The sequence below is a fragment of the Ruditapes philippinarum genome, unplaced genomic scaffold, assembly GCF_026571515.1.
Source record: "Ruditapes philippinarum isolate M1 unplaced genomic scaffold, ASM2657151v2 ctg228_1_1_1_1, whole genome shotgun sequence".
NCBI classification, from domain to species: domain Eukaryota; kingdom Metazoa; phylum Mollusca; class Bivalvia; order Venerida; family Veneridae; genus Ruditapes; species Ruditapes philippinarum.
The window spans coordinates 68394-80162 of NW_026856125.1; the positions used below are offsets into that span (position 1 = coordinate 68394).

General features: G+C 34.3%; 1 protein-coding gene across 1 annotated transcript; it reads right to left on the reverse strand.

Annotated features, from left to right (window-relative positions):
- Positions 1-3458: 3458 nt before the first annotated feature.
- On the reverse strand, positions 3459-9554 carry LOC132745460 (E3 ubiquitin-protein ligase rnf213-beta-like). The gene is made up of 9 exons (XM_060734394.1): positions 9473-9554; positions 8861-9154; positions 7116-7416; positions 6527-6806; positions 5895-6048; positions 5308-5528; positions 4962-5141; positions 4328-4480; positions 3459-3503 (listed from the first exon to the last, which is right to left on the reverse strand). The coding sequence occupies exons 1-9, from the start codon at positions 9552-9554 to the stop codon at positions 3459-3461; spliced, it is 1710 nt and encodes a 569-aa protein (XP_060590377.1).
- Between the last annotated feature and the right edge of the window lie 2215 nt (positions 9555-11769).

Here is an 11769-nt window from a genome sequence, read left to right on the forward strand (position 1 = left end):
ATGTGAGGGAGCTAACCAGCTAGCTTACGCAACGTCGGTGGTTCTACTCAGGTGCCAGTTCGTGCCTGAAATAATGCACGAAAGAGCACCTGAGGTCTTCCTCATCAGAAAAGCTGGAACGTCGCCATATGACTTATTCTGTGCCGGTGTGACGTAAAAGCCAATCAAACAAGCAAACAACCTTGTTGAATAATGTTACTGTTGCACTGGAAAGTTTTATATGTAAGAAGAGAAAAGGAAAATTCCTGAAACGGTTATATTTTCATATTTTTAAGATATAAATACATATCTCGTATAATATCAATGTCACAATGTTACAAAATATACAAATGAACATTATATAACTATGAAACATTAAAAGCATGAAGCAAGCAGATGTCTGTGTACTTGTCGTTTTATGTGCATTCATAGTCTACATAATTATGCATAAATATATAAATCTAGTATTATTGTAACACAGTCAATTGCGTGATTTCTACAAACCACACAGGTGGCATAATCATGATCTTTATTCGATCAGGATGTTCATACCTGGTTTACAGTTCTGTATTATGTCCTGAAGCATTGGATATATCATTTTTGAAGGTTCTTCGCTTTTACGAAGCTTACAGAACTCGGTTTGTAGTATTACAAGTTGTTCTATTGTAAAATAGTTCAGTTCTGGATAGAGTTGCCGGTGTTTGTCAACATGTTCTAGCCACGTTGAAAAGCATGATTCCATTGTAGTTGAAATTTTGTGCATTATATTTTCCAATTGTTCATTCTCCGTTTTCCGACACTGAAATAAGAAGGATGGCCATTATGACGTAATTACTTACTCAAGAACACAGTTTTCAATGTCTCATTTTCGACTCATATGCACAGCAGCTGTACAAAAGGTTTTATTTCCATTTTAACCTTTGCCAGTCGTCATCTTCAAAGAACCGAAACAATTACAATTACCGTTATAACCATGAACGTCGGTTTGTAATTATGTCACAATCAAAACGTTGTACTCAAGTGAAGTTGAAATATAGCAATTCAAATTCCATTCGCAGAACAGAATCAAATGAATTCAATTTAAGTTTCAATTTAAAACTTGAACAAGAAGGCAAAGAAGTATAGAAGATATTTACTTTTTCTTTTTATTAAAACTAAGACTTTGACATGGGAACCATACGCCGCATTTCATGGTATGACATGAACGTGTTAACCACCATCTGCTGATGTTTTTAAATTCAAATTCTTACCATTTTCGTATTAAAATAAATATTTATTTCTGCTTAAGCCGGTGCCATGAACAGTCTCAATCCAACCGAGTCTGTAACATTTTCAATTTTGTCGAATTCTGTTTTCTCTATTAAATATATAGTTTATTGTGTCATGTGTAGGCCATAAAAAGTCGCCCCGTACATTTAATCAAAATATGCCATTCTCCGATCCTAGAAGATCGAACAGTTCTCATTTTGATATATATGGACTGGAAACACATTTAAGTCCTTCTATGTGAAACTACAAGAACAAAACCTAGATAGTTTGCATGTAGCATTGCCAAGTGGTCATCTACAAACGTTATATTAGTCATACCCCTTTGGTCAATATTGACCTCGGCACGGGCGTCACTGTAAATATATATATATAGGTTTGTGAAAAATATTTGCATCTACAAAATACCTTTCAAAAACACTGGATCCAAAGAAAGATACAAGAACGTGGAAAAAAACAATAAATTTTGAGAAAATAAACGTTCATACAGTGCTAAAGTATAAATACCCAAGTACTTTCGGCGTATTATGCCTTCATCAGGGGTGTATTAAATGTATAATGTGCACACAATCGAGCACAAAATCTCAATTCGTGTGTACTGTATAGTATCAAAACTTGAACTGTAATACACCCCTGATGAAGGCATAATACGCCGAAAGTACTTGGGTATTTATACTTTAGCACTGTATGAACGTTTATTTTCTCTAAATTTATATATATATACATATAGTCTATTATCAATATATCAACATCGTTTTTCTAGATTTTTCACGACAAAATATTTTAAGTCCCGATTTCTCCCTTCTTTATCTATATAAATTACATTTCAGCTTTATTATCACCATTCTTCAGTATCCTGGATTAAAAGTTAGGTACCATCAGCTATTTTAGCACTATAATCCTTTGTTAATCACGACTTTTATTTTTTTTGTAAAAACACAACGCCGACAATTATTACAGAATTAGGCACGAAATTCCTTCACCTAACACACACCGTAAAATGTGTCATATTTGTTAAAAAGTCTAATGGTTTGAATAAATCGTGATGATATTTGCGTGTTAGCTGACAAAGTCCTATACGAGTGAAGTTTCTTTCAGGGTTGTAGTGTTTACTTAATACGGTAATAATTTCATAATTTTTACAAAGCAATTTTTATTGTCTTGTGTAAAATAAATACCACTATATGCTTAACATTTATTAGATAAAAAGACACAATTATTATTTTAGTGTTATATTGTAAAGTTTTTCAGACACTGTGTGTTTTACACACCTTGAGTTGACACTTGTTATTTCTCCTTGCTCCTTTTTTAACTGTTATCATGGCTACTTAGTTTATCTTGATTTTCGTTGTCTCGATTTATTTAAGACAACTCCAAGATATCGAGACAGTAGGCATAACATTTATATAACAAAACTTATTTACGTTTTATTATAGCCCACAACACATGAATTTTATGGGTATATAAGTGTCAGCTTGTCGGTCGGTAGGTCAAAACGTCTGTCGGTCGGTCAATTTCATAATTTCCGGACGAGTTTACAATGAGTAATTGTAAGCAAACTTGGTATTCGTGGGAAAAATATATACGAAAAAGGTCTACGAATAATAGCTAGAGTTCTGAATGGCATTTAGTTATCAAACATTGTATATGGCACCCTTATATGTAAACACAGGTTTTGGACCACCTGGGCTCAAGATCTTTGTCATTTCAAATAGAACATGTAGAACCTTCTTAGGATTGCTTTTGAGCTACATGGGGTAAAGGTCAATGTAACTGTATCTAAAAATAGAAAAAACGTTTTCGGACAATTACAAGAGTAAGAAACTAGATATTGTTAACAAACTTGGTATATAACACCATAAAAAGGTTCGCGTTAGAACTGTTCTTTGCAATACCTGGGATCAAGGCTACTGTTACCCGAGTTTGCAACATTTTTAATTTTGTCGTTTTGGGCGTCCTTTAGGCTATCTGTTTTTCTAGATTTCGTTCACTTCCAATTTTTACTACTCGATAAGATTGCATTAATTCTTTTGACATGATAATAATTGTTATACATACCTGTAGAATCGATTCTTGGTTTGCGAGATACAAGCTAGCAGCAATTGATCGATTTGGATTAGTATCACATACAAGTTCAATTGCAAAATTTTGGAAAAACATACATCCTGACTTGACAAGTTTGATGTAAATGTTGCATAATCTGACGACCCATTCTAAGATCTACAAACGAACCGAAATAATAAGCATTGGTTAGCATGCTTAAAATATATGACACATTGAATTTTATCTATAAATTGCACACGTTGAGCAAAGAAACAAAATTTGTTCTGAATCTGTTTATGCGAATATACACATTTATTTAATTTTACCCATGAAATAGGGTGCTATATCAGGCAACTATACTTCATATTTTTTAAAAATAAATATGAAATATAAATATGAAATTGGGCGGAGTCAAAACTCATATTTATTTTAAGGGACTTCTTTCGACGTTTTGTTTGGAAAATCTGATTAATACAAAACAACTTTTTCTTGAATATTGTTTTGAAAACTATCTAGCATGATAGAAAATGGTCTAACTTAGAAAATTAATCCGAACACCAATATCTTTAATTCAGTAATTAACGCTGTACAGACGTTTAAAGGGTTGTTTACATGGCGTCACAATGTAGCGCCAAACAGCGCGTGCTTACGCATAAATTTCTGCGCGCTGTACAATTGCAGCTGGTAGCAAGCAAAGGGATTCGTTACCATTTTCTTTGATAATGAAATTAAATGAAAAGGTTATTTTTTCGTTTTTCGTGAAATATTGTATTTATTTTCACTCAACAAGATAAAATGCCACATATTTTCACTCGCCGTACCGGCTCGTGAAAATATGTGGCATTTTATCATGTTTCGTGAAAATATATTCCATATTTCACGCAAACGAAAAAATATCCTCTTAGTCTTTATAATGTCATTCAAATCTTTATCAAAAACAATTGATTAAGATATGTTTAAATTATCTTTGATACAATATTAGTAGTACAATACGTTCAAAAAACATAAGATATCCGTGTAAGTAGATAAAAAATAATACCTTGTTAAAGCGCTCTACGCTGATCTTGCTCTTTTCTGCTTCACCTGCATCTAGCATTAATCTACTTTGTAGATCTTGTAGTTTATCATATGTGTATTCACGGTTGCTTCCTTCATCCATAGCTAATGTCAGTTTTAAGACTTTTTTGATATCCTGAAATTAAATACTAGTTAGATAATTTACAAATGATTCGTTGTGACTATGCATTAAATATATCAAAGGCAAAGCAAAAAAAGAAAGAACGTCAAAAAGATCGCAAACGTCAATTAGTTTCAACGAAATTCGGAATATTGTCAAAAGGTATACTGTTACTTTTTATTCTTTGTGTTGCTATAAATGAAAGGAGTTAGTCAAAAAAAATGTACTGCTTACTTTTATATCTATGAACTCCCAAACCTTGGGTGGACTAGTACACATTGAATGTATATGATCTAACCCAATAATCCTAACATTTACATAATGTTTGTTTACATGTGTAGGTAAAATTCTGGAGAAATACCAAAATGCCGTATTCGTTCGGTATATCTAAAACAATGTGTTCGAGGTCAGTCCGCAATTAAATGGAAAGGTCGAGAAGATGTGATTGCTTTATTAAATATGTTTGACTTTCACGTTTTTGTTAAGTGTAATTTACCGAAAACTCCGCAAGGGAAATTTGACAACCCTGTCCCCCAAATGCTTTCCACACTTTTGTACCAATCTGATAAACGCCACATTCATTTATATTCTCTGCTTGCATAAACGAAGAAACTTCCACGGCACCATGTGCTTGTTTTATTTCCTTGAACCAGTGGAGATAACGTTGAGCATATTCCTTAAAACAATATCAGATAAATACAGAATTAAAACTTATGTAAAATCATAAAAAAAACAATGTCACAAACAAAAAAGAACTATGTGTAACATTACCACTAAGAAAGTGTCAACAATAAAATAATATTTTTTAAGGAATACCTCGATATATATATAATATTTCTTACTAGTTTTTCTGGTAATTTTGGTGTGTTTTTTAACTCCTCAAACACAGAATCACATGCTTTCAGTACTTCTTTGTAACCGCTTGTTTTTTTTATTTCAAAAATGAGAGTTGCATATCCATTTACTGCAACAGCCAAACTTTGAACTCTGCTAATTTTCTCTGTGTCATCCCCAGCATATGTCATTCCCATTTCTACAAAAGTGTTCAGCTCTTTTATGCCACCTAAAATATGGAATATACATTAAAAGAAAAGGAAAGACACTTTTAATCATTTTAACTATAACTATATTATTTTGGTCTGTTCTGATTATCAAGTCTGTACGTATTTACATTATGCAGAACAGCAAAACATATCAGATACTCGAAATTTACCTCAACAATATCTCCTAAAATGTACATAATACAACTGTTACAATAATCAACAAGAGAGAAAAGCGAAAGGCATATTCAATATGAAATAATTCAAAACAAAATACAAGGTTTCCTTCTGAATAAGTAAGTAAAATCAAGTATTTGATGTAGAGATATATTTCGATAACTATTTCATAAAAAGTTTATAAGATAACATTAATATTAGAATATGTTTACCTTTAATAATGATACGGAGCCATGATATAAGATCAGCACAATTTGCAAAGGCTTCTAGACATGCTGCTCCCTCTTTTGTTACATGGTACAAGTCTCGACTGCTTAACAGTATTTCCTCTTTTGCTGAACTCAGAGTTAAAGTTTTGATGTCGTACTATAAAAATATTTTCACATGTATAGCAAAACCGTTTCCACATTTCTTCAAACAAATGATTTTACACATGGTTAATTTGACAGAAATTCAACATTAACAGTTTGAAAGACGCAAGAACTTTATGTAAGCTTAGAAAATGGACATAAACCTAACAGGACAGTGAATTATCGATAATTTACAATTATCATTATATTCAAACCATGTTTTAAATACATAACGTCCTGGTTGTATCTGATAAAACATCATGATGGTTCTTCGGGATCATTGATGCCAGCACTATTAAGTGTTGAGAAATGAGTACCGTTCAAGCCGGTGCTAGGGGGCGTGAGGGATGTTGCACTTATTCAATATCCCTCATGTACAGACTCAATCAAACCGAGTCTGCAATTCTAATGTAATTTTGTTGTGATTAATACTTCCGAGGGATCACTTTGTTTCCAGATTTTTTTTCATTAAAAAAAAGAGAAGCAATGCTTACGTTTTTGAAATGTTCGACGACACTAAAGTTTCCAGAAAGTCCATAGACATCTTTGACTTTGCATAAGGCAGATGCCACTTCAGTAACTACTCTGATCTGTCTGCATTGTTTAAACTGTTGAATGCGTTCACTCAGAACTTTAGGAGATAAATCAGGACAAACAGTTTTAAGCTCGAAGAAGATTGTGTCGTAATTCCTCCCGCAAATATTTCCGACAAAGTCTTCCATGTCAATGTAAGCTATTTCACCTGAGGAAATTTGTTTTGCCTTTTCTTTCAATCTGAATAAAATTTATTTTGTAAGACTTTTTTTATTTCATAATATTTATAAATGTGATGATCTTTATAGTTTAGTCACTGATATTTGAAAGTATTTGTTACAAATATCTATTTGGCAGTCATGTTTTCATGTCTGGAATTCAAATATTTAATTTGTGGATAAGAGATATTTTTTCTAATAAAAGTAATCTTAAGGCAAATAAAAGTAAAACTAACTACTATTAAGATTACATTCCATATTTGTGTCAAACAATGTGCTAAAACAAATATTGTTGTACGTGAGTTTTACACACACACACACAAAACATTACCTCTCAACTGACGGTAAATAAACATGTTGATATAGATCATTGAGGCTGAGAGAAGTCTGTCTGTGTAAATCCAAGATCAATCGCTTCCATTGCGCAGTGAAACATCCACTCTTCTTCAATTCTTCAAGACAGATAATCATATGTATTACCTCTTCGTTTAAGCTTTTGACATTGATTTGAACATTGTGGGTCATTTCTTCTGACTTGTCCGCCAGCTTTTGCACTATCACCAATTCATTCAATGCGCTTTCTTCAACATTTTTCTTAAGAATATCTTCAACATCTTCCATGTCGACTTGCACTTAAAAAGAATTGAGTCAATTATTGTTTACTAACGCAATAACTTCTGGATAAATACGAATGATAAATATAAATCAATACAAAATGACAAACTTATAAAATAATTTCCCTTAATTCATAAGTTAAGTCTAAACAACATTTCTTTTCAGTATTCAGTTTAAACTTTATCTAATAATGCAATGTCACATCAAATTCGACGCTAACTATATATACAAATCAAAATTTGCTAAGGATCACCTTTTTAACATTGCATATTTCAGTCCTATTATTATCATATTAAAATCATATTTCCGCTTACGATACACCTGTACGGGGACCTCATAATCGTGTACTTAAGTGTACACCTTGCACGATAAGCACGTGGAAAAGCATATCAATGGCAATTTGGTGTTTTATGGCCATGTGCGTTCACTTAAACGTGTAAATCTACGATCTTACGTAACGACTTCCAGAATGCAACTGGTATGCGTGAAAGCACAAAAACTGTGAGAAACAGGTTGCATGATGCTGGGTTAAGATTACGGAGGCCAGCAATTCGCATTCCTTTTTACACAACGTCATATTCAAGAGCGTTTGCAATTGGTGCAGACCCGTGTCACATGGGCAGTTAATGATTGGACCCCGGTCCTCTTCACTGATGAGTCAAGGTTTTGTGTGGACTTCACGGACAGACAAACTAGGGTTGGAAAAGTCCAAATGAACGCTTAGCTCCAGCATGCGTTGCAGAACACGACCGGGGGTTCAGTCATTGTGTGGGCGGGAATAAGCGCTTAGGGGAAAATGGACCTACACATCATTTAAAACGGTACACTGACGACAGTAAGGTGAAATTTTTGACGTCCATGTACGCACGTACGCTAGCGCAGTCGGCCCTGTTTTCATTCTTATGGATAACAACGCCCGTGTACACAGAGCCCATATCACAAACCGATATCTTGAGGAGGCATTTTCAGTCCGCATGGATTGGCTAGCGAGGTGCCCGGATTTGAATCGAATTGAGTTTGCTTGGGATATGCTGCAGAAAGCATTTTCTTCACGCCACGTCCAACCAACAACAGTTTAGGAGCTAAGATATGCAATCATAGAGGAATGGGCCTAGATTCCTCATCGCAAGGTCCACAGGCTCATCAACAGCATGCGTCAGCGAAGCCAAGCCGTAATTTATGCCCGCAGATGGACACCATACTCAGTATTAAACATTGTGACCTCCAAAATGTTGATTTTCATCTAGCACACTCTTTCGCAACAGGCACACGTCAAGGAACACTTCCATTGTCATTACTTTCATAAAAATCAATTTATAACTAATTATTTTAAATTCCTTTCAATCAATTTTCACATTTTTTACAAATACACAAAAGGTACGCATTGTAGAAAAAGTGATCCTTAGCAAATTTCGAGTAGTATCTTATTTCAAGAAATATAAAATATGTTTTTTCTTTTACCTTCATCAACGCCATCACAAAATAATTTAAGAGCTTCTAATGTCGCTCTTATTCTATAGAAAGCATTCAACTCTTCTCTCCTTTTTGAAAGTGCGACTCTGATGTTTTCAGTGTTAAATTGCAGGCCGTCACAAAGTTGAAACAATACATCCTTATGATTCTCCATGGTCTGCAGCAGTTTGACGCATATTTTTCCATCTAGTAGCGCACAAACAAAGTCCTCCACTAAAGCATTCAACGAGTTGACGATTTCCTGGCATTCCTTATTCTGATCATACGTGATGCTCTCATGGCCTAAAACCAATTAAACGCATAAACAAGTATTATACCTTTAAGTTCCTATATTTTGTAAGTGAAGTACACCTCTTTGCAAATTGAAACATGTTTATCAGATGTAATTTCTGAAACAATTAAAGATTCGTACATTCAAAAAAGTTGTTTATCATGTATGGTATTTACATAAATATATATGTTGTCCGATTCAAATTTTATCCACAACATAGTCATGTTTTTATACTTTTTATACACATATTCTGAAATTATCTTAAAGTTACTGTACATACCACATACCAATTTATTTCCTATGTATTTCTATAATCATTTTAAGGATACTTTCTTTGCAATAACAACGAGCAGGGACTCCCTTTAATGTATGTTTATCTATTTTACGGCACATTGACACATAAGTGGCCATACTAAACTGAACACTAAAATTGATAATATAAGATTATTTAAACCAAAATAAAGGGTAAGCACTAGGTTTTAACATATGTTTGATAAAAAAGAAAAAGTAAGAAGTCAACTACACATTCTTAAAAATTCTCTTTGATATACCTGTCCAACGTTTCAGCTCATTAATTAATCTTAGAATACAGATTTATTTCTTTTTAGTAGTCGATCAATGTTTTGGAAGGAACTGAATAAAAAAAGTTCTGAAAGTGAATTTATCTGGTCATATATATCACGAACATCTGCAAGATTAAGGATAAAATATACAACTTTGAACAAGATATTTTTGTAAAACATGTATGCCTCTATCGGCAGCCAATTTGTCATGTGATCAGGTTATTATGCATGACTTCTGACCCAGTGAACAAGCAATTAATAAGGGTTATCTAGTATCTACTGGTCATGACTAGTCACAAGGTAATAATCATTGTGACCCCATAGGTTGTGTGCAGCAATTTAAGTTATTAAAAATCTTACCAGATAATATATACATAAATTGTGTGAATCACATAGGCCTCATTAATGACAGCCAAGTTGTTATATTACATAAGACCTTCAAATGTGTATACCAAAAGCACATAAAAATATCAACCAAGGCAACTTGAGTTGTTGAGTTATTGGTCAGAAACAGTCATTAAGTACAAGGTCACTATGACATTGACCCCTTGACCCCAAAATCAATAGGGGTCATCTACTGGTGATGACCAATCATCATACCAAGTTTGAAGTTCCTAGGCCTAAGGGTTCTTTAGTTATTGACCGGAAACCGTTTTTACCTACAAGGTCAATGTGACCTTGACCTTCGACCCCTTGACCCCAAAATCAATAGGGGTCATCTGCTGGTAATGACCAATCATCATACCAAGTTTGAAGTTCCTAGGACTAAGGGTTCTTTAGTTATTGATCGGAAACTGTTTTAACCTACAAGGTCAATGTGACCTTGACCTTTGACCCCAAAATCGATAAGGGTCATCTGCTGGTCATGACCAATCATCATACCAAGTTTGAAATTCATTTGCCTAAGCGTTCTTTAGTTATTGATCAGAAACCGTTTTTACCTACAAGGTCAATGTGACCATGACCTTCCCCCTTGACCCCAATATCAATAGGGGTCATCTGCTGGTCATGACCAATCATCTTACCAAGTTTGAAGTCTCTAGGCCTAAGGTTCTTTAGTTATTGATCGGAAACCGTTTTTACCTACAAGATCAATGTGACCTTGACCTTTGACCTTTGACTCCTTAATCAATAGGGTCATCTGCTGGTTATGACCAATCATCATACCAAGTTTGAAATTCATTGGCCTAAGCGTTCTTTAGTTATTGATCAGAAACCCTTTTACCTACAAGGTCAATGTGACCATGACCTTCCCCTTGACCAAATATCAATAGGGGTCATCTGCTGGTCATGACCAATCATCTTACCAAGTTTGAAGTCTCTAGGCCTAAGGGTTCTTTAGTTATTGATCGGAAACCGTTTTTACCTACAAGATCAATGTGACCTTGACCTTTGACCCTTTGACTCCTTAATCAATAGGGGTCATCTGCCGGTCATGACCAATCATCATACCAAGTTTGAAGTTCCTAGGCCTAAGTGTTTTTTAGTTATTGATCGGAAACCGTTTTTACCTAAAAGGTCAAGGTCAGCTTTGACTCCTTGACCCCAAAATCAATAGGGGTCATCTGCTGGTCATGACTAATCATGATATCAAGTTTGAAGTTCCTAGGCCTTAGCGTTCTTAAGTTATTGATCGGAAACAGTTTTTACCTAAAAGGTCAATGTGACATTGACCTTTGACCCCTTGACCCCAAAATCAATAGGGGTCATCTGCTGGTCATGACTAATCATGATACCAAGTTTGAAGTACCTAGGCCTAAGCGTTCTTTACTTATTGATCGGAAACCGTTTTCACCTACAAGGTCAATGTGACCTTGACCTTTGACCCCTTGACCCCAAAATCAATAGGGGTCAACTGCTGGTTATGACCAATCATCATACCAAGTTTGAAGTTCCTAGGACTAAGGGTTCTTTAGTTATTGATCGGAAACTGTTTTAACCTACAAGGTCAATGTGACCTTGACCTTTGACCCCAAAATCGACAGGGGTCATCTGCTGGTCATGACCAATCATCATACCAAGTTTGAAATTCATTGGCCTAAGCGTTCTTTAGTTATTGATCA

Coding starts and splice junctions, on each gene's coding strand:
- LOC132745460 (XM_060734394.1), bottom strand. CDS start 9,554: ATGGCCACTTATGTGTCAATGTGCCGTAAAATAGATAAACATACATTA. Junction 7,417..8,860: donor TTGTGATGGCGTTGATGAAG/GTAAAAGAAAAA, acceptor ATTCTTTTTAAG/TGCAAGTCGACATGGAAGAT. Junction 5,142..5,307: donor CAAAATTACCAGAAAAACTA/GTAAGAAATATT, acceptor TATTGTTTTAAG/GAATATGCTCAACGTTATCT.